Here is a 24264-nt window from a genome sequence, read left to right as displayed (position 1 = left end):
TTGCATACCAAGTAGAGGATTTTTGTTGTTGTTGATAAATGTGCATTCCTTCTTCCTTTTTCCCTTTCCTTATTTTGTTGTCATGGAAACGGAATGTAATAAATATTTAATGAATATTAAAATATTATTATATTTAGACTAAAATATATTTATTTAATATTTTAATTCATCATGGCGTCCCGTAACATAATAAGAGTATTAAATAAAGATATATTTGAAAAAAATATATTAATTGGACTGAATTTCTAAAACATAAATTGTTTTGTGATAAAAAAAGAGAAAGGTATAACATCTATACACATGAGGAGGCAGTAAAAATATAAAATATTTAATATTTATTTTAAATAATTAATAGAATTTAATAGTATGTCCCAAAACTAGAGATTAATGTATTCATACAAGATTGCAAATATTAATCCAGATTGCAATAATCAATCTACCTATTGAAGTAATGAAAAGATAATAAAATTAGCTTAATTACATAAATGACCAATATTTTTGTAATTATACTAAATAGTATCTCAATACTTTTTCTCAAACTAAAACTTACTAAGTTTTAAGTCTATCAAAATAAGTACCTTTTCTTTAATATAAAACAAACAAGTCCTTTCTTTTTGACAGAAAAATAAACAAGTCCTAAATCCTATATTACTCAAATTTCAAGATAGTAATTTATATTTTCCTAGTAATAATTTTGGAATAAATCGAGTCAAGTGCGAGTCTCACGATGACAAAATCTATTCATTTCTAAGGACAAATTTAGTGGAGAAGCTATATTGCATATCTTCAAAATATTGAGACTTCTTTTAAAGTGTTAATTTACATTTTTTTCTAATGTAATAGAACAATTTTATATTTTAAAATTAAAAATATTTAATAAATTCTTATTCGTATATATAAGTCTTAAAGATTCATATATATATATATATATATATATATATATATATATATATATATATATAAGTCTTAAAGTGAAATTATTTTAAAACAAAAAATAATACTAAACGTATATTATGTTGTGGTGCTTATCTATGATACTAACATGTACATCCAGTTTATGGCAAGCTATATTCTTTCTCTCTCCAAAATCAAGAGACGGCTCAATCTTCTTAAACTCTATAATTAAATTTTAGATAAAATATATTTTTAATTCCTGTATTTATAGTGAAATTGTCTTAGTCCTTGAATTCTTAATTTGATGCATATGATACTAAGTTTTACAAAAAGCAGTGGATTTTTTCTCTTCTTATAGTGATATGTAAGGAATGATGAAAATAACTGTTGTTTTAAAGTACAAGAAATAAATTGATCAAAATTAGAGTACGAGAACTAATATTTTTTATTATTATAAAAATAGAGAAACTAAAAATATATTTTATCCTTAAATTTTTTTCGATTGTGGGTTAGGTTGGCTCTTGCCACATATACTTTAATTTCAATGCGTTAATACTGTATTTTTGTGTGTGTTCTGAATGCTGTATTCCTCTTGCTCTAGTTCTCAGTTCATTTTTAAAATATTTTTTTTATTCTCTTTATCATACAAATTTTTATATTATTTTTAATTCATCAGAAATTGAAAGAAGATTCGTCGGCCGACCTATTTGTTAAAAAGGATTTCTTTGCTCCGTTCACTAATTAGTAATTACTGTACATGCGTAAGCGCATTGACAATGATCCACCTCAACAAAAAGTAGGCTAAGCCTTTTTAGGCTTAGTTAAAAAATAAATTCATTTAATAATTGATTGTGACAATAATTGATTATTAATATTGTAAGTAATTATATATAAAAAAATTATATTTAAACATATTAAACTGAAAAGGAAATTTAAGAAAAAGTTAAAATATGTTTTAATTACTATATGTAAATATAATTATATTTAATTTTTGTCGTCCTTCAATTTTTTTATTATTATAAATTTTAAATTACTTAAAGAGCAATAATACTTGTCTAATAAATTATACAACAAAGTGTATAACCAATTAGGAGTGGAAATAAAGAAGGCCGGTCTACAGAGACCTATGATCTGACCTATATAAAACTTAGTCTAAATTAACTTATTTAATTAAAAGGTTAGGCTCAGACTTTTTTAAAAGTCTATTAAATTAAATAGATCAGACTTAGGTTTATTAAAAAGTCTTATAAACCTGATAGGCCGGCCTATATATATTTATATTATTTTTTGGTACCAATTTATATTAATATTATTTTTTGGGTATAATTAATTATTTTTTTTAAACTAGCAGACTTTGATTACACATCCGTGTTCCATAACTTCAATTCCTATAATCAAGTAACACTTTAATTACAATTTAGGTGTGAGTCATGTGTCTTTTATATTTCTCGTTATTTTTATTGACTTTCCTATTTATTAATGTTTAGTTTTTCTTTAACTTTCCTATCACGTTCCTACTCCCCAAAGCAAAGAAATATTAAAGATTTAATCTAAAGAAGACTTTTAAAGAGATTATCAGGACAGACTAGGCTTTTAAAAAGGTGAGACCGAACCAAAATAAAAGTCTTTGATAGGCTATAGGCAAGACTCAGACCTCAAAAATTCATCGTAGACTAACGTCAGGCCTTTTAAAGCCTGGTCTGACCTGCCCTATTCCTATCCCTGCAACCAATGAACCTACAAAGAGAAAGAGAAATAATTTTGAATTTTAAATATAATAAATGATAAAATAGTAGAGAAAGATAAACACAAAAATGATTTATTATAAACAATTATATGAATTAATTTTTGTATGTGTATCATATTTCTTATTTAAATAACGACTTACTACTACAATTTGGAGACGCTCATTTACATAAGTTATCATTAAGAGAAGTGCTCACAATGCACTTTTCAATACTCTCATTCCAATGATAAAAATCTAATTAAAAAATAAATACAAATTTAAGTACCTAATTGAAACAAATTATTTAATTAGAAACCTAACTAAAAATATTTAAATAGTTAAACAATAAAATATATACTTGCAAAGTTTATTAATCTGTAAAAAATGTGTTATGTTAATTTATCAGGATATTGTAAACAACAGTAATGTAGATGAAATAACGAGATTGATTTAATAAACACAAATACACATTAGTTAGTGGCACACATGCACGATAAAGAAAATAGCTTGTAGCAACAAAAGACAGTTGACATTTAATAAGTGATGAGTCAAGTGTTTTTTTTATTAGTGAGAAAAACACAAAGCTGAAGCACAGAAAAAGCAAATAAAAGAAACTACATAACTGCCTCTAGGGTACAAGGTTCCTAGGGTATCTCCAAGCAAGGTATAACATGCAACTCTAAAGGGCAAGAGAACACGAAAGGTTCCTAGCTATTCGATCCGGACTTTGCTAGTGAGTTAGAGTGACGAGTCAAGTATAACGATTGATAATTGCGATTGCAAAATTATAGAATATTTAGTCATTCTTATACTTTCCAATAATATTTCTCTGGATAAATGTATTTGAATTTATTGTATGACTAAAAGTTTCCTTTTGTTTTGTAATAAAAGTTTCTTTGGTTATAAGTTACATATAAAATCATATATTATTCATTTTTTATATATTATTAATATATGTCAGAATCGATATAATATATTTTAAAAAATGAAATAAAAATATTTTGACATTATTGTTCGAATTGTACAAGGTAATATGCATTTTTTATTCGAAAATTATATTGATCAAATATATAACCTATAAAATAAAATTATTAAGAATACTAAATTTATAATCGGCATATTTATATGGTATGTGTGTATGGTATGTGTGTATGTTAGGATTTAGAAGAAGTAAAATTGGCATCCATTATGAATGTTAAATTGGTTTCCTTTCATTTTTTATTTTCCTTTATTATAATTTTTTGTGGTGATTTGTATTCTTAAAGTGACATTCAATCCTTATCAGAGGCACACACGGTTATGTTGAATAAAGAATAACCGAGTTCTAATTTGTAAGAGGATATGATGACGAATATGTCGTTTGACAAGATTTGTTTTAAAGTTATATAAAAATTATTTTTAATATAATTAATTTTAAAATAATTAAATTTGCTTAAAATATATATTTAAATTAATATTAATTACGAATTTATATTTAAATAGTGTACATATTTTCTATCAAAACGTACTGATTAATTTTTTTAAAACGATAAAACGTAGCTTTCACAATAACATAAAAAGAATGCGATTAATAATTACTGCGAGCTAAGAAGTTACCTGTTGTATATCCCGTTGGTTGAAATAATGTAATTTTAAATTCTATATTCCAACGGGTCTTATTCGTACGGTGACCCGTTTCATGACAGATGTCAGAAATATAAATCCTTCTCCATATATTACTTTTATATTTATTCTTTATATATGTAAAATTTGTTTACAATGTCAACCGTTCAAGATATAGCAAAATGTACTGGTAGGTGGAGACATATTTTTTTTTGCAAGTATGTTATTATGGGCATGCCCACTGCTTGCTTGCTACTCAATTTTAGTTTTTTTTAGTATATATATATATAATGTGATCGTATTAAAATTATAATCTATGATCTCATGTATATAATTCAAATTTATCACTATTTAGGTTGATCTATTGAGTTTATAATTAGGGTATTTTGAATCGATGAAATGATAAAGGAATAAATATAAAGTATTATTCAATATGATGGAGGAAAAAAAGAAAAATGTCCTAAGTGTCATTGTTGATTAAAAATGTCTCTCTAAGGTTACATTTCTGTTTATCGTAAAAAGTGTGTGAAACGAGGTTACGTTTTTAAAAAAAAAAAGGCCAAGCATCCACGTTGATGTAACTGGCTGGCCAGGAAACAATGCCCAAGGTTTAACTACAGTGGCAGTGGTTATAACTTATCATCTAGGTTTGTGGAGATGCATTACGTCAATTAATTCACCAATGAAACAGAGAAGAATCTTTTTCAATTTTCGCGGCCTCAACTTGGATGTTAGAATATATTTGTTTGATTATGTAAGAATTCCGAATCCACGAATGAAGATGAATTAAGTAGTGGCGATCCAGTTGTATTGGTAAAATTGAATTAATAATAATAATATGTGAATGTAGATAGTAGAAACATAACATCAATTTGTTTCGCCGATGTGGTGTAGGATTGCCATGTGGCGCGCAGGGAGGTAGTGAGTCCGCATGAGCATGCTCCTACTCCTACCATAACTAATCGTGCTCTAGACTGTAGCATCGTGATGATCTCCCACTATTCTACAGCCGGTCATGCATAAAATATTATACATACAAAGAGGTGCAGTGCGACTTTAGATTACATACATTAATTAATGCCCAGACAGACATCCTAAGCAAGGGGGGAAAATATATATGTAATATAAATAAATACCGGCCACAGTGAGAGAGGGTGGGTCCCACTGAAATACAAGAAAGAAAGAGTTTTCTTTCCTTTTTTGGTCATTATATAAGAGCCTTATCAATCAATCAGTCGCATGTTCAAGTAATCATTCTCTCAAGCAAGCAATGTTAACGTAGTAGTACGGCCCATAAAAGAAAAGAAACTTTACTTGAGTTGAGTGAGCTGAGATCGATCAACAATAGCTACAGCACAGTCCATATTGATATATGTTCGATCGAGAGTAATTAAGGTTAAGGTGAGTGAGTCTTGATGCCTCCTCCTCCTCCTCCTCTCTCTCTCTCTCTCTCTCTCTGAGCTTAAACTAATTACTTTTACTTGTTTGTAATGTAAAATGGCAGGATCGATCAGAGGGATCGTGAGAGGATATTAAAGGAACAGGTAGCATGGAGTATGGTGCGTTTGGGAGCTTGTCGGAGTGTGAAGAAGATTTGATCGAGGAGTTGCTGGAAAAAGGTTGCTGGGTGGAAACGAATGGGAGCAGCGAGGCACAGTACGACATAGAGCAAGAATTAGCCATGCCCATGGGGAAGACCACATGGTGGATTGGACCCAAGGGGCCTGTGTCTGGGTCATCTTCATCCGTGAAAGAGAGATTGGTGGTTGCGGTGGGCTACTTGAGAGAATACACAAAGAACAACAACGCCGCCAACGTGCTCATTCAGATATGGGTTCCCATACGGAGGATGACAGGCCTTCTTGCCATTGGCCTTGGGCCCGATGAGTCGGTTTCGGTTGCTTTTCCTTTTCCGACCAACATGAACATGAACATGAAGTCGAACGTAAACATTCGGTTCTTTAGAAGCCATGAGTACCCGCGAATTCCTTATGAATATGGATCCTTGGCACTTCCTGTCTTCGAAAGAGGCAGTGGCACATGCCTGGGTGTCCTCCAGATTGTAATGCCAGCAGCTCGCTGGGACACAATCAACTATCTCCCTCAACTTGACAACAATAATAATAATAATGCTTTCCAGGGCATGATTCCAGGTGGTGTTGTAAAGGTATTTGACGAGGATGAGGTGTACGAAGCATCAGTGAACGAGATGATGGAGGTGGTGAGGTGTGTGTGCAAGACGCAGAATGTGCCTTTGGCTCTGACATGGGCTCCTTGCGTCCAACAACTATGTGTGGATTGTGGGCATTCAAGGGATGAGAACAACTATGTGTCGATTGTGGACAGAGCGTGTTTTGTGGGGGATGGTCAGCCCCAGCTATTGGGGTTCCAGGAGGCCTGCTCTCAGCACCACCTTTTCCGCGGACAAGGAATTGTCGGTACGGCCTTCACAACTGCCAAGCCCTGTTTTGCTATGGACATAACCGCCTTCACCAAGGCCGAATATCCTCTCTCTCACCACGCCAACATCTTTGACTTGCATTCTGCCGTCGCTATTCCTCTAAGGACTTCTTCTTATCCCCATTTTGATTTTGTCTTGGAGTTCTTCCTTCCCAAACACTGCCCTGACCACAACCTCTTCCTCAACTCCTTATCTATTCTCCTTCAACAAGCTTGCCCCACCTTCCATCTTTCTGCTCCCATCCATGATGATGTATTTACCTCCTTGCCCTCTGAATCCCAGTCCCAGCAGGCTTCCTGGATCGCACATATGATTGATGCCCAATCCCAACACAAGGACAATGGGAAAGGTGTGTGCTTGTCCTTGGATTTCCTGGAAGAAGAACCCAAAGAGGAGTTCAAAGTCACAACAACTCACTGTAACTGGGACACCACTGCCACTAGTACTTATCATTCACACGACCATGTCGTGTTTTCAGATTTTGGAGAAGAATCTCAATCTCAATCTCAATCTCAAACTCACACATTTGGTGTGAAGCGTGGCAGAAAACCAGGAGAGAAGAGACGAACCAAGGCCGAGAAGACTATCAGCTTGCCAGTTCTAAGGCAATACTTTGCAGGAAGCCTAAAAGATGCGGCTAAGAGCATTGGCGGTGAGATATTATTAATTTGATATGATCCATTAATTAATTGCATTCCTCATGTAGCTCTTAATGAATGAATTGCATGCATGCAGTGTGTCCCACAACTCTGAAAAGGATATGCAGACAACATGGCATAACGCGATGGCCTTCAAGGAAAATAAAGAAGGTGGGGCACTCTTTGAAGAAACTACAACTTGTAATTGATTCGGTACAGGGTGCCGAGGGTGCCATACAGATCGGATCCTTCTATAACAGTTTTCCGGAGTTGAGCTCTAGAGCTTCTCAATCATCCTCTCCTGCAGCACAAAGCCCTCCTCATGTTCCTCAACAACCCTTGAGAGTGAAGGCTACTTTTGCGGATGAAAAAATCCGTTTTAGCTTGCAACCACTTTGGGGGTTCACAGAATTGCAGTTGGAAATTTCAAGGCGCTTCAACCTAAGCGATGTTAGCAACGCCAACAACGTGGTTCTAAAGTATTTGGATGATGACGGAGAGTGGGTTGTTTTAGCCTGCGATGGCGATCTTGAGGAGTGTAAAGACTTGCATACAACGTCTCAGAGCCGCACAATTAGACTCGCCCTATTTCAAGCTTCTCCTCTTAATAATCAACCAAATTCATATACTTTCGCCAACACCACCAGCACTCCTTCTTCTTCTTAATTAACACCTTCGTTTCCATCCTAGGCGTCTCTCTATCTGTACCGTCACATTTGTATTGCTGTTGTTTTGCTTTTACTTGTTAGACCCCATCCAGCTTATGAGATGAGACGAGAACCATTTTATTTATATTTGTTACTTCTCTTAATTTCTTATTAAAATGCTAACTTTGCCTTACCTACACTTTATTCACAAGCTCCATATCAGTTGCTCCACCAACTATCCACCCAGCTATATATAACGAAAATTCATATATAGTTGCATAGAAAGGAAATGGTGTGGGGTTGGAAGGGATTTAAGTCAGCTCTTGAAACTGCTTGCTGCTCGATTTCTTAAAGAATAATGATTCAATAAACTTGAAATTTTGGAAAGGAATTCAATTGAATTTTTACATGATTGCCATATATAGAACAGCATCATTGCCCTCGTGTTGTTAAACTTCAATGCCATGGACAAAGGCTACCAACACATTTTCAATTACATTCTATTGAACATATTTTTTTTTATATTGATTGAAGTTTATTAAAAATTTATAATTTTTTTAATCTTTATGAGTCTCGCTGAACTTATAACTTCAAAATTTTCAATAAATTTTAACAAATGATAAAGAATTTGAAATTTCAAATAGATTTTTTTTAATAATCTCTATTATTATTAAAGCTCATGTCTTATATTCTTTTTAAATTTACAAGTTTTCTCAATAATAATAATAATGTATTAATAATAAAACTCTTTTGTTTAACAAATAATATTTTGTATAACCCTTTTATTGTTTACTAGGGGAACAGGAGTGTCTAACTGTTTTTTCATGCTTTTTTTAAATAAAAAAATAATAGAAGTTAGTGGGTGATTTGTGAAGACAATTGTAAAGATAAAATAATAACTTATGGATATAGTTATAAAGATAAAATAGGCATAAAAATGTATACATCAAAATACTTTATTCCCTTTATATATAGATATAAAAAATGATATTATTTATTTTGAAAAATATATTATAAAGTATATATTTACTTAAACTGTATAATTCTTTTATTGAACGATTTAATTATATATAATTTTAATATTAATATATTATGTTATTAAATCGGATTAACCTATTCTTGTCCCACATATTACTTGGTCTTGATTATGTTAGATTTGGATTCAAACATAATATTAAAATTATATCATGAGACGATACGATCAGCTATTCTTTTTTAATATTAAAATATCAGAGGTGCCACCATTTATTGATCATGTTAAATTTGGGTTCACACATAATTTTACATGGTGTAATTATTTTGTGTCATTTGATCTCCCTCTTTTTTAAGATACAACATCAAGTTTAATTTATTAAATAAAAAATTAGGAAAATTTCTATTGTGCTCCCGTTAAAATATTATCAATTCAAATATACTTAAAAATAGTAAAATAAATAATATTAATATCACATTATAAAATCTATAACCATTTGAGTAAATTATACATTTCAAAGTGTTTTTGATTATTATCATCAAAACAAGTTTTATTTTGATAAAAGTACTTTAAGAATAGAAGTATTCATAAATAGATTAAGTTACACTAAAGTTATTATTAGACTTACACAATTCTTTTTTTTAGACTTATTATTAGACTTACAAAATTCTTTTTTTTTTACCACGTTTTTCACTTTTGGTTCCTAAAAAACGTTTGATAGGCCTTAGTCTTAATCTCTAAAAAAATTATCATTATTTTTAGTCCTTCAAGTGATGATATGGTAGTCACATTTACATAATTTGCTAGGTAAATTATTTATTAAAGTGAAACAATCCTCTATATCAATTGATTCTCTCTCCTAATCATATATTGTTTTTTGATGAGTGGTACCCGCATATTGTTTAAGAATGATAACAGTAGTCAATTAATAAAAAAAAACAGAAGTATATTAATAATTATAAAGGTATATTTGCTTCAAATATCAGGAAATGTTCTCGGCATTATATACACAGTAACTCTGATGATCAAACCTTCCAAACATCAGAAATGACTAAAAACTGGCAGAGTTTCTCCGTGACCATGTTCAGATATATAAGCAATGAACTTTCTCAATCTAAAAGTCAAAAGATACTATTAATCCTCTATAATCAAAACATTTTTTCTTGTTCATTAAGTATGTGATCAGCGTAATTAAAATCTAACTTTCATCTAATTAGAGGCTGTTCTGATGAAGCAGAAGGCATGTCTTCTAGCTGCTCCTTAATGACTATATCTTAACGGAGGACCAAACAAGCTCAATACCACCTGAAAAAAAAGGGCAGGAAATGTGAGATGTTTCCTAATTAGTTATTGTGCACATTTTTTTGGTACAAAAAGGTTTAGGGGGAAGGTAGGCTGTCCTATATAAGGTCAAAACATACCACAAGCCTCAGCAAGGGCTTACAGTGGTGCTAAGTGTTAACAGATTGCCCACCAAAGAGGATTGCTGGTAGTAGGAATTGAACCTAAGCCGTACAGGTAAAGTGCTTTCATTCCTACCGGCAGAACTAATCCCATTGGCGATTGTATTGATTAATGACTATGTCACGTGTAAGGCTTGTTGAACACATTGTGAAATTGAGTGCCAAGTGTGACCAATAATTAAAACTTGCAAAATGGAAAGGGAGTAAAACCTATTTCATGACGTTAATGAAAAAGCTAGTTATTTTATACTTTATAGAGCAGCACCAAAAACCACAAACTTACAGGTAGAAACACAAGACCGTGTAAGAAGCCAATGATAACCAAGGCCAGATACATCTGGAAGTAATACACCTGCAAAGACCCAAAAGCTACTTTAACATTTCTTGAGCAGACAATCAAGCGTTGGAGCCAAGGGTGATATGTCACATACCACAAAAATTTCTGATGTTGAGAAGCAAAGGACGAGGACTCCGACTAATTTTGTAAGTGTGATTCCACTACCAAACAAAGATAAATAATACAAAAAAGAAAGTGTCAAGAAAATAATAGTGCAAGCAGACACTAATAATTCAGACACGATTCAAATCATTTTTGTAATTTGTTATAAATGGTACATCTGCATCAATTCTCTGACAACAGATCAAGAGTTATACCAAAGCTACACTACTAAATAACTACAATAAGAGGAAATTTTCACAAAGTCCAATCATGCACATAACATTTCATCTTTGCCGAACCTTTAGGGTTTAGATGAGAAAAAGGGAAAAGAACGAATGATGGCAAACAATGTATTTTGAGATTGATGATAAGATGTCACGCACAAATACGAATGCACCTATTTATACCATTAAAAAGACCAAGTTTTAGTACTACTAGTACAAGCCCTAACCCTAGCTTATGTTACATGTTGGTGCACAAATACGATATGTATATCCAATACAATACGTATCCAATACAGTGGTTACCGTGGTACAATTATTTTAATATGATACGTGTAAAATACATATTTAGATATATACAAAAACTCATAAAACATAATAAACATATAATTGCAATTTTGTAAATTCAAATTAAGAACATTCTTCTTGGACATAATTAAAAACAAAATCAAATATAAATCATTATCATCATAAATAGGAATAATACCATACGTCTCATTCCTTTATTAAAATCATCCATAAAAAGGACAATTACCATTTTTTATGCATTAAGGGACAATGCTTTTATGTTTTAATAGTATATATGTTTCTATGTCTCATGTAGCTGTATTGGATTTTCATACAGCCACACGAGACATAACATGTACAATTTTTTTAGTCTTGGATACTTTTAAATAAATATTGGTGAAGTATCCAAAAGTATTGGTATCAAATACAGATATATGGAGCAAATTAAAGTATCAGAGCTTTAACCAACAAGGTCCAGCACAATTGGTAGATAGTTAAGTTCTTCAAACATGCTGCTAATTGGGGTTCGATTCCTAGGTCGTGCGTATGGAAAAGACTTTGTTGGGAGAGGTAAAATCCAATTTGGTGATCTCTATGTCCTATGGGACCTATGGGATTAGTCTTATGGCTTCCGACTATAGAGATATCTTACTTATAGCAAAAAAAAAAGTATCGATGCTTCAAGTAGTGGCCTCCCTCAATAACTCAGCTGATCTCATCCAAAAACTTAGGAAACTAGTGCCTCCTTCAATAACAAAACACAGGCAACATCCTCCTTAGTGGCCCTGTCAACCTATAAACTTGTTCCGAAAATACCAAGTATCATACCACCTAGTAAGTGGCCTCCAACTAGGTTTATAGTATATATCACCCAGGAACACAAGCAGCATCCTCACCTAGAACATCATTACCATTGACCACATGTGGCTAGGGATTGTCAACCGAAAGTCCTCAAGTTTTGTCACTCTACTGATATGACCAAAATAGTGTATACAAGTAGGGGGTACTCCACTAACCTCACCTACAACCTGGTTTTGTGAGATTAAATTAGGCCCAAACTCAAAATTCTAAGATGGTAAAAGGGTCTATCCTTATTCCATTATTGAGCCCCCTACCATATTATTTACTCACAAACCCAATTCTAAGATAGTATCAGAGCCTATAGTGTAGACCTAAATTTTAAGATGGTATGAACCTATCTTAGCATACTGTAGGTACTATGGTATGAGGGGGGATATAAATAGGAGTGGGGGTAATAGTGTATTTAGCATACTGTAGGTACTATGGTATCTTAATTCATGTTGCTACATATGTATTAGGACTCCATAGTCTACCTAAAATGGACCCTCTGTAATCATTTAGTACAACTTGTGCTGTTATATATATAATACAATTCTACTTTTGCTGATTAAAAAAAAAATGAGAACCTATCTTAGCAATTGTTGTTAGGTTTATCGGGTTGTTATCGGACCACTCATAGATGTCCGGTCCTCAGCGTGATGGAGGGTGTTAAAGATCCCACTGACTGGTGATATAGCCAAAATAATGCATAAAAGTTTGTGTGTGTGGGGATCCTCTCCTTACAAGCTGATTTTGTAATTAGGCCCAAACCCAAAATTATAATAATATAATGCATAGGAAACATATCAGGTGAGAATCGTTCTCAATTGTTATCATGAGAACAAATTTTCCCATATATGATTGTATGGTCAAAATTTGTTCTGGTACAACAAAGAAGAACGAGTCTCACTTGATATGCTCACACTTATATATGTAGTGGGCTACACTCAGTCCAAGGCTACAAATATTACAATCCGTGATGTTTCCAAATGCGACAATACATATAGTCAACCTGAATACAGAAGCCCCCATGGTACACAATGCTGTCTTTGCTCGTTGGCTCCTATCCCCCAAGCTTACCTGTGAACACATGTATACCAGATCATCATAAAATGTGGGTACTGCATAGTCACCAAAAGACAGGTGGTTCAATTGCATAAAGGTCTCCCTGAGTTAATCAGTGTGTCAATATTCCCCTGGTGACAAAGCAGGTTGAATTTCACTTTTCACATGCTATAGTAATCCCCAATTCCCCATAATCCCATTTCCTTAACGAACAAGTAGGAATTATAAAGTGCCACATTGACAAATATCACTGTTTCCTCAAAAAGACCTCCATACCCTACGGGAAGGACCTGTCAATTTATAGAACAGAGGATCAGACTAACCATGAATGCATGTACTATATGCACACAGAACTCCACAGCAATTCCTATTGACATAATAAGGTTTACAACAGACACCGCATTGAGTTGAATACCCAAAATTGCCATTACACCCTGCAGGAGTCACAAACTTCGTTTGTTTCATTCTGTAACTAAGAGGTAATAAACAGGATACCAAAAGGGAAAGCAAATGAAAGATGAAATAAATTTGCAACTTTAAGATAAATGTTACCATGAGGTCCAAAATTATCATGATCAGAACAAGTAATAAGATTGCTGAACTCCACACGCTGCATTTAATAGCAAACAGAAAAAGAATATTACACTTAATCCTGAACTGGAGAGAACAAATTTTCAATTGGACTGTATTTGTGGAAATAAACAAGGCTCAAGTATACCTGGATGTGATGATCAGACAGACAACAAAAATAGCACCTGTTACATCACCATAAGTTATTTGATGACAAATGAATTTGATTCAGGAAAGACAGGCTTGATATGATACATTTTCACACAAGTAATAGTTGAAAAATCTATGTACGAGAAATGGGAAACAAAACACGGATAAAACTGAGAAGACATGAATTAGATTTTCACTTTCCAATTTTGGTCCAATCAGAAATATCAAGAGGGTGGCAAATAAGTACTACCCATGAATATGTAGTCTAAATCCCGATACTGAAATCTTTCATTCATAAAAAGCAACAGAAAGATGTTATATATCTTCCAAGTGGAAGACATAAAGTGTTTGACGTCGATAAGACAACAGAGTACTCCATCAAAGACCATAGAGATAGAATTTAAAAGTTTGAAGCCAAGAACACAAGTATAAATCTTAATAAAGGCTCAAATTTCAACATATAAGCTGCAAACAGGAAGGGAAATTGAAGGATTATAACAGACAGTCCAGCTTATACAACAAGGTTGACAAACAATTATGTCATCCTGTGTGAATATGCGTTATTTAAACTGTTTTGGAATACCAACCTAGTGCTACGGTAATGTTGATCAGGGCTAACTTCCATATATCCAGGTATTGTTCAAAGAAGATATAAAACACTGAGTACGGAAAAATATCCATCTGCACAAGAGAAACTTAGTCAACAAGAAGTGGTGATCCACAAAAGAATCAACAATGTGGGACACTGTACGATTTTAGCCATTACAAAATGCTTCATAAGGATGAGAAAATAGAAAGTAGATCCATAATGATATCATCTACTATTTTGTTATAAACTTAATATCAACAAAGAGACATTCAAATAAAAAGTGATGAGCTAACAATACCAACAGAGATTGAGACTCAAAGGTCAAGTGAAATCAAGGACTCCCAAATGAAATATTAGATTGGTGAAAGACAGAAATAACACGAACAATTCTTTTTTTATCGGCAAAAAATATGTATATATTATATATAATAATAAAATCAGTACAAGTGGAAAAGTTGTATATACATCCTAGAGTCATTATGTGCGGAGCTATGGTGTCCTAATACAAGCTTTAGTGCAGGTATTAGGCAACCATAGATCTGTATCTAAACTAGGATCCCAACCACAAAAAATCTATAATCCAATCCCCCAGAACACAAAACCCAACCCTGATGTTGCTAGACCAGGAATGGAAGGAATGTCAAATCCTTTTTCCATATTTTTAAGCCATGTCCAGCAGAAAAATAACACATCATCCATCAATTTTTGATTGTTGAAACTTTTGTTTGAGAAGACTATCCTGTTCCTATGGTACCACATACACTAGGTCAGAGAAATCCACCAAGTTTGTCATCTTTGTAGTCTGATACCATTGAGATTGCAATAGGAGTGTTGAAGGAAGTGCTCTCTCAGTACTTCCGGGAAGACGTCCACTGTGTTTAGCCAAGACAATGTTTCCCACCATAGTGACATGATTTTGACACAACTAAAGAAAAGGTGAGATGCATCCTCATTGCAAATTCTGCAAAATTGGCAGCAGACATCGTTCAGTTCCATGTTCCTTCTCCTCAAGTTAACTTTTGTTGGCAATCTATCCTGAATCAACCTCCAAGCAAAGTGTGATGCTTTACTTGGGATTTTTAGCTTCCATAGAGCAGTAAATGCTCCGCCATGATTTTCATCTATCATATATCGATTGAGCAACATGTAAGCATTCCCCACTGTGTAGCTCCCACTTGGGTCCCCCTCCCAAATCCAAATGTCTTGTTGCTGAACTTGTACTGTTAGACCCTCTATAAAAACTACGTACCTCATTGCCCAGAGGCTCTTCGCTATGCGAAAGTATGAGGGAGGGATGTTGTACGCAGCCTTACCCTTGCATATGCAAAGAGGCTGTTTCCGGATTCGAACCCATGACCAACAAGTCACCAAGGCACAACTTTACCGCTGCACCAGGGCTCGCCCTCTATATCCTCCATAAATTTTGCAGCTATGTCTATCTCACCCTCCAAAAATAATCTCCTCCACTGGAACTGCCATTCCCAATCTCCGTTTGTTGCCACTCCTAGCTACTGGATATATTGTTGTTGCTGTTGAGAAATGCGGTACATTCTTGGGTACTTCTCCAACAATGAAACCCCATTTTCCAAAAACTTCACCTTTGATCCACATCCAATTTTCCATTTGTCCCACTTTTAAACTAGCCCCCCCTCCTCAGTCGAGTTGCAAATAATGCTTAAATCTCGCCACCAAAGAGGCTCTCTATTGTTCCTTCTTGTCTCATCCAAATTCCTCTAACTTCCAAATTTGGAGTCCAAAACTTGCACCCACAATTCTCCATGGTGATGAAATAAGTTCCAGTGCCATTTTCCAAGTAGAACATAGTTGAATTTTACCAAGTCCCGGACGCCCAAGCCACCTTTCTCCTTTGGGAGACAAATTGTCTCCCAATTTACCCGTTCCCCCCCCCTCCCCCCGCAAAAACCAGCGTTGCAACCTCACCAGCCTATCCACCACCTTCTTTACAAAGGCTTCTAACAAAAGATGGAAAATGTGGTGGGTAGCAGCTACAAACTCAATTTGGAGACTCAGGAATGATATGATTTTCCATAATCAATCCTTTGACATCTCTAAGTTGACAGATAGCATCTTATTCCTTTTATGGACTTGGCTGAGGGGTTGGGAAAAAGACTTCAAGACTCCTTTCCACTGCTGGTCTTCAGGAATGTCTATAGCTTTTAGCTAGTGTGATCCCTAGTAGGGTGCTGTTTGTGTAGGGCGGTTTTTCTCATGATTTATAGGACTCTATTCATGTATCTTGTAGTACCTCTGGTACTGTTTTAATTAATATAATATAGCTTTGCTTTCCAAAAAAAAAAAAAACCTTCTTTACAAACCTGAAAAAAGATAGGAATTGAGTTCAGGATTGACTTTAACAAAGTCACCCTTCCCCCAAAAGAAAGATATCTTTGTTTCCATTTTAACAATTTTCTCTCACATCTCTTGACAATTGGATCTCATGTTTCACTACAACTTGGGTTTTCCCCAATAGGGATACCCGAATAAGAAATGGGTACTGACAACAATCTATAATTTAGATAGCTGGCAGCATTATGCTTCCATTGCTTAGACATTCCAATCGCCCAAAATTTGCTTTTGTCAAAGTTTATCTTCAAATCCGACACCAACTCAAAGCGCTTCAACATCACCTTGATTGTTTTTACATTTGCCATCGATGTTTTCCCAAAGAAAATCGTATCATCAACATATTGTAATAGACTGATGTCCACATTGTTTCTTCCTACCAAGAAACCTTCAAACAAATTCTTCTCTTGGGCTTCTCTCATCAATTCAGTTAAACTCTCTGCTACAATATTGAACAAGAATGGGGCTAATGAGTCCCCTTACTTGAGTTCTCTCTTTGAGGGGTGGACTCATCTGTGGGGCTCCCATTAACCAGTATAGATATTGAGGTTAATTTCAAGCATCCTTCAATCCATCTAACCCATTTGCTACAAAAGCCCATTCGTCTCATCATATATAGAAGAAAATCCCAGCACATTGAATCATATGCCTTTTCATAATCAACTTTGAATACTAGGAAGCTTTTATTATACCTTCTTGCTTCTTCCATGATTTCATTGGCTATAACCACGTTGTGCAGCGTATGCCTACCCTCCATGAAAACAGTTTGACGTTCATCTATTATGGTTGGCAGCACCTTCTTATGTCTTCCAGATAACAACTTTGCCACAATTTTATAAATACAACCTATTAATGAGATAGGTTTGTATTCATTGAGGCTCTAAGGATCATGGACCTTAGGGATTAGAGCTAGGAAGAATGCATTGCTTCTTTTCAGGAATACTCCATTAGCATAAAATTCATCCAGAAAGCGAAGCAGATCTGTTTTGAGAATATCCCAAAATTCCTTGATGAACTTGAAATTTAGTCCATCCGGTCCGGGGCTCTTCGCATTCCCACGATCCCACATTGTAGCCCTCACTTCTTTCTTTTCAAAGCGCGCCACCAAAAGATCATTATCTTGCTGACAGATAGTCTTAAATCTGACCCGATTCAACCTAGGCCTCTCCCGCTCCACCTCCTTAAATCTCCTTTTGAAGAATTGTCTAGTTTCATCTTTGACCCTGCTTGGTTCTTCTAACCAGCATTTACCAGCAAACACTCCTCTAAGCATGTTGTATTGGCATTTCCAATTTACAATCAAATGAAAATACCGAGAGTTACAATCCCCTTCCTCAATCCATTTAGTTATTGCCTTTTGCCTCATAATGGATTGATTTGAGAGTGCTGCCACCCAAAGCTCCTCCTACAATTACTTTCTCAATTTTATCTCTTCGTCATTCAGTTGTCTGTCATCTCCTTCTTTTTCCAGCTTGTTAAGATTCATCTTCACTCTTTTCATTTTCTACTAGATATCACCAAACTATGCTTTATTCCATTCTTTTAACCTCTGCTTTAATCTCTTGAACTTTTCTTTTAGAACGAACCCCCCCCCCCCTCCCCGAACCATTTACAAAGTTGTCCATCCAACATTCACGAACTACCTTCCTAAAAGATTTATCCTCAAACCAACAACAATCAAGAACCCGAAACGGCTTCGGGCCCTAATCAGCATTAATGGATCTCAACATAATTGGACAATGATCTAAGAAGTTGCGGTCCATGATAAAATGAGTGCATCCTTGCCACTTGGAAAACCATTCTGCGGAGACAAGGATCCTGTCTAATTTGCTTTTGGCTGTCCCATTTGGTCTCTACCAGGTAAATTTTTGCCCCACACAAGGCACATCCTCATTGCTTGCACATACCTCAATATCCATCTTTTCACCATATCTTGCTACCTATTGCGATCACTTTCGCGTACCAACCAAATTCTATCTCTCGTTGTGGATTCTGCTTCTGTAATCCTCTATCCAGTGTCGTGTACTATTCTAGCACCTTGCCTTTATCTTCGTCTTTCTCAATTGGCTTCTCCTTGACCGACTCCTTCTTATGCTGATCATCCTTGTTGACTCTCTCTGTCGCCTTCCATTCCTTTCCATGCTTTGGAAGATTCGCATGTAGTTTCAATCCTCCGAGGATCAAGTTATCTCTCGAGTTTCCTGACATCATCGACCCCTTTGAATCTCACGAAACCGTATCTCCGACTGCTTCTGTTTCTGTTCCTTGCAATGAAGATCTCCCTGACATCGCCCCACTTCTTGAACTCGAACCACAAGTCTTTTTCCCCCAAATCTTCCAAAAAACGTGTGAAGTAGAAATAATATATATTGGATGCATCCCTCCAGTTTTTGCTCCTTCCCTTCCCTCGTCATGGTGCCATTGTGGTCGCATCATGTTGAGCGTGCCCATTCCCAGCATAGTTGATTGTTTCTCTCTGCCTCTCTCATCTTTTTCTATAATAACACAAGAACAATAATAACAAACAACAACAATAACAATAATAGCAGTAATAGTAGAGTCAATCCTAGGAAAAGGCTCATAAATGCAGTTCAAATAAAAAAAATTACAAGGAGAAAAAACGAGTACGCCATATTCCAAACATTTTTTTGATCCAGAATGCCAAAACAACTCAGGTAAAAATGCATAATTCCATTGACGCCCAAACCTTTAAAGACGAAGAAATTATTGCCGAAAAGTCCCTTGCAGCTCGTATTGCATTAACATAGTCACCCTAACAAGATTTTCATTAGAACAAATAGAGAAATGGAAGAAAAAAATATGCCAAAGCAATGAGATTAAGATCATCACTTATCACACTGCATACTTGTCTATTAAGTGGTGTGTGATAAGTACGGAACTCAGAAGCTTGGATGACACCCCCCTCATAACCTAGTTATAAGCAAAATCTACGTATCAGATTTTCAATTTTTGAGAATGTTACAGCAAATACATAAGGAACAAAACATAAGTTTTGTCCTTTTAAAAAGAGGGAGTGAGTATTTATCAAACCATTCAGATCTACACTGTTGGTGTAAGCTCCATGGCCACCCTTTGCACAATCAGCTGATGGCAGTGCATCAAGAAACCAGGGAAGCTTCTCTCTGAACTGTGCTGTAGATGGACGATCATTAACCAAATCCGAGTGGCGGAAACACTAGGAATCAACCAAAAGTGTCAGTCACTTTACTAATTCACTCTTTTGATTTACAGTCACATCTTTTAGAAAAGTAGTATCCTATGTAATAAAAAATAAAAATAGAAGGAGAAGAATATTACTGTTGTACAGTCTTTGCACACTCCACCCAACCCACATGGCCCTTCATCTGGTAAACAGCAAGGTGGCTGAACAAAGACAGACATTTACTATTGTAATTGAAAGATATATGATGGTACATTGAGCAATATTTAATTAGATTAATCATTTAAACAATTGATGTAGATATAAAAACAAGGCAGGGGAAAAGAGAAAAAACCATTACATATACAATGTGCATGAATATAAGTTCAAAACTTGTAGGAGAGAAGGAAAGTTGAGCATGTGGCACGAAAGTATTATCCAAGGACATTTAAAGAAGCATATACCTGATCATCAGGTGGACAATAAGAGTCATTTGTGAATTTTCGACAGCAACTAAAAGCTTCAGGTGATATCCATACAAGAAAATCATCAAGCCATGAGGCAGCTGGTTTGGCTATGTAGCTTGATGTTGGCACTAATGATGCTCTAGATATCTGCAATGTTACAGAACAAGATATACAGAATCCATTCATAAATGCCCAGATAAAAAAAGAAAGTTACATTACAAGTGTAGTTATGTACAAGTCAACCATTCAGCAATATCAATGAAGAATATAATTATTGTAATTAATAGGGTTTATTTCTTTCATTAATTAGCCTGTACAGTTTCTTAGACTCTTGGGTGTTGTACATTTTTTAATCCCTTGAAATTCTTGAATTAAAAGTAACGCAGTCTATATATTGGCAGTAATCATCCTTTGTAATAAGCTGAATAAGAAATATACTTCAGTCACTTCCTTTCAAATTTTTTAGGTTTATCAAGTAGGTATCAGACTCTTGATGCATCAAAAGTCTAGCTGCCTTCGCAGCAGCTATCTTAGGTAGCTTTCATTTTCACCTTGGCACCTTCATTGTGCCCACAGCCCAGAAACTCCTGCCATCAGCCACTACTGCCATTGCTGGAATTTTTTTTTCCAGCATGTTTCTCCAGCAAGATCACCTCAGCAAAGCGAAAGTCGTTGATGTCCCTGTACCCAAAGTTTCAGCTCCCATCAGATCTGCCATATGCCCTTAGGCACGCCACCAGTATCCATGCATTTCAGGTGTGTGTACGCCACTTGCCACCACCATCGCAGAACAGGACACTGGCCACTCCCTGTTATGTTTCAGGGTTTGATTTGTCCTAATACTGCCTCTTTTGCAGCTGTTAGAAAGCACTATTTTCTCATTTTTTGGCTGTGAATGAAGATCTGTTTCGCTTTTTTTTTTATTTTATCTTTAACATGTCTGAGGAAAAACAACTTCTCTATAGTCTCTTAGCCCCAAAGATTTACCAGTGTGTCAAGGAAGGGTCATACCATCTTCATGAGCAAAACTACCTTCAGAACACAGCTAGTATGCACCATGATAAATTCATTTTTTATGAATTCATGTGTATGATTTCAAAGGAAAAATAGAAGAAAAATAAACCAAAAATATTTTTTTTTGGAAAACCCATAAAAATAAACTTAGTTTTAGTTTAGAGATATTTCCTTTTGTAGATATGACTTTCATGAGAAATTTCCTTAATTTTGTAGGAAAACAAAGCAAAACACTTGCAATTTGGGTGCGGCGATCACACATGCAGAAAACAGGAATACTAGATTGTAAACCATTTGATACCCATATGACCAAAATATGAAGCTTCTTCCTAATCAGGGGGAGCCTTTTTTTTTTTGCACTGCAAAAATCTGATAGTTGTATTAATAAAACTTCAGTACTAGGTGTACTGAAAATGGTATATATAATTACAAAGGCATAATCTGCCTACCCCAACTGCAAAAAATATCTCATAAGATGAGAACCCATACAACAAAGATCCCTAAGACATTTCTTCCTTAAGTCTAGTAGACCACTGATTAAAATGAAGATGGAAGTCTGTCTCCATTCCATTTAACCAAGACCAAGTGTGGAATAGAGCTTCATCCATGACTTTTTCGGAGCAGAAAATCTGGTTGTTGAATACCAAAGAGTTTCTATGTAATGCAGTTGTTTGGACTGAGGTACATTAAGGGGTGACCAGGAAAGGGCCTAATTTATATGGCTAGGGGTCACTAATATTATACTATACTTAGATGCCAAGTGGGCAAAAGATGTCAATGACAAATGATCCATTCCACTTCAGGCTATTGTGTTCTTATGAGAGGAATCATCTCATGGAAGAGTAAGAAGCAGAATGCTGTGGCTAGATTGTAGAGAATTGCACCATGGCTCACCCCACATGTGAACTTCCATGGCTAAAACACTTGCTTCAAGACTTGCATGTTTTAAGAGTTAGGTCTTAGGAGCTTGTTTGTGATAATCTGCCCTATATCTCATTAAATCTAGTTTTTTCACGAGAGGACAAAACACAAGTTGGTTGCCACTTTTTAGAGATAAGATACTTTTTGGCATTATCAAAACTACCTCTATGAGCTCCAAAAATCATCTGGCTGACATTTTACCAAGTCTTCAAGAGATCCTAGAATTACATACATTTTTTTTTTACTCAGCAAAAGTAGTATTGTATTATATGATAGTCAGTACAAGTTGTACTGATAAAATTACACATTGGGCCAAATATAGCAGGACTATGGTTCCCTAATACAGAATATCTAAATTGAATTAGGAAACCATAATTCTGGCAATTTGCTTGGCCCATAACTACCCAACATACATATAGGTTCCCCCCCTAATCACCTAAATGCCTCCTTCATATTGCTGGACCAGTGTTGAAACGATATCTCAAAATCTTTATTCAGATTTTTTTGCTAAGTCCAGCAAAGAAAAACTGCATTGTCTAGTATCTTGCTACCGTTAAAGTTGTCCCCTTCAAAAGCAATGTTATTTCAATGCTGCCAAATACTCCAGGTCAAGGAGATCGACCAGCATTTCCAAATCTGAGAGCTATAGCCTTTTTGATTCCAAAGCACGTGCTGGAGGAAATGCAATTTTGGGCTTTGAGGAAGTGGTCCTGAGGAGTTTGTCCACGATATTGATTCCCACCAGAGTGGCATTACCTTGCTGCAATAAAAGAATAGGTGTGTTGCATCCTCATCTGTATATTTGCAGAAAGGACATGTGGGATCATTTATTTCCACATTTCGCCTGCGCAAGTTCATTTTTGTTGGTAATCTGTCCCTGAGTAGTCTCCATGCGAAAAATGCAGCTTTACTAGGGGCCTTGACCTTCCACAACTTAGTAAAAACACTGTCCTGATTTTCATCAGTTTGGGTTGACATAAGCATCTTGTATCTGCTCCCTGCTGAATATACACCCGATGCATCTGCCTTCCAAATCCACTGGTCTTCTCGGTCCCGGTAGATGCTGATGTCTTCCAAGTCTTGTAGGAACTTTGCAGCCATCTCCATCTCATCATCGAAAAGTTGTCTTCTCCATTTAAAATCTCATTCTCAACCTGTAGCTGTGAAGGTGCCCATCAACTTTATGAGATGTTGTTGCTGTTTGGACACAGAGAACAGTGTGGGGTATTTCGCCTTAAGTGGTACTCCATCATCCTTCCATCCATCCTCCCAAAATTTGGCCTTTTCTCCACAACCCATTTTCCATTTTATCCCTTTATCAAAAATGCTGCCATCTACACCTGAGGGGTCTCTAATATTTATATCCTTCCACCATGTTGGTACTCTACTGCCCCTTGTTGCTTCCTCCAAATTCCTCCAGTCGCCATATTTTGATTCCAATAATCTAGCCCATAATTCTCCTTTGTTATGGAAGAATCTCCATTTCCACTTTCCAAGGAGTACATAGTTAAACTTCCAAGATCCCTGATCCCTAATCCACCTTTCTCCTTTGGTAGGCACACCGACTCCCACTTTGCCCATGCTATCTTCTTCACCTCCATACCTTCACCCCACAGGAATTGCTACTGAATCCACACCAGTTTGTCCAGAATTTTGTTTGGAGCCCTGAAAAAAGATAAGAAATATATAGGAATAGAATTTAGGACTGACTTTATGAGTGTTACCCTACCCCCAAAAGATAATAGCTTTTGCTTCCATTTTGCCAGTTTTCT

At 35.2% G+C, this 24264-nt stretch overlaps 2 protein-coding genes across 2 annotated transcripts in view; one reads left to right on the top strand and one right to left on the bottom strand.

Moving 5' to 3' along the window:
- The first annotated feature begins 5127 nt into the window (after positions 1–5127).
- LOC100792100 (protein NODULE INCEPTION 2a) lies at positions 5128–8161 on the top strand. The gene is made up of 3 exons (XM_003518540.5): positions 5128–5623; positions 5727–7335; positions 7419–8161. The coding sequence occupies exons 2-3, from the start codon at positions 5772–5774 to the stop codon at positions 7985–7987; spliced, it is 2133 nt and encodes a 710-aa protein (XP_003518588.1). The 5' UTR covers positions 5128–5623; positions 5727–5771; the 3' UTR covers positions 7988–8161.
- Positions 8162–9890: 1729 nt separating this feature from the next.
- Positions 9891–24264, bottom strand: part of LOC100810332 (NPC intracellular cholesterol transporter 1) — a 47350-nt gene continuing 32976 nt past the window's right edge. The window contains exons 27-39 of the mRNA XM_006575700.4: positions 20555–20704; positions 20249–20314; positions 19982–20126; positions 19797–19861; positions 19638–19703; positions 14565–14658; positions 13976–14012; positions 13810–13867; positions 13581–13691; positions 13205–13272; positions 10836–10902; positions 10688–10756; positions 9891–10246 (exon numbers count right to left, since the gene is read on the bottom strand). Of these exons, the coding sequence (XP_006575763.1) occupies positions 10202–10246; positions 10688–10756; positions 10836–10902; positions 13205–13272; positions 13581–13691; positions 13810–13867; positions 13976–14012; positions 14565–14658; positions 19638–19703; positions 19797–19861; positions 19982–20126; positions 20249–20314; positions 20555–20704 (1041 nt within the window). The 3' untranslated portion in view covers positions 9891–10201. The remainder of the gene's footprint in view (positions 10247–10687; positions 10757–10835; positions 10903–13204; positions 13273–13580; positions 13692–13809; positions 13868–13975; positions 14013–14564; positions 14659–19637; positions 19704–19796; positions 19862–19981; positions 20127–20248; positions 20315–20554; positions 20705–24264) is intronic.

The sequence above is a fragment of the Glycine max genome, chromosome 2 (assembly GCF_000004515.6).
Source record: "Glycine max cultivar Williams 82 chromosome 2, Glycine_max_v4.0, whole genome shotgun sequence".
NCBI classification, from domain to species: domain Eukaryota; kingdom Viridiplantae; phylum Streptophyta; class Magnoliopsida; order Fabales; family Fabaceae; genus Glycine; species Glycine max.
The sequence above is the reverse complement of the archived record's forward strand: the minus strand, read 5'-3'. Positions and strand labels throughout refer to the sequence as shown.

What these genes read in the sequence shown, in the direction of transcription:
- LOC100792100 (XM_003518540.5), top strand. Translation starts at nt 5,772, where the DNA reads ATGGAGTATGGTGCGTTTGGGAGCTTGTCGGAGTGTGAAGAAGATTTG. An exon ending in TGCGGCTAAGAGCATTGGCG is followed by an intron (nt 7,336 to 7,418) that starts GTGAGATATTAT and finishes GCATGCATGCAG; the next exon opens with TGTGTCCCACAACTCTGAAA.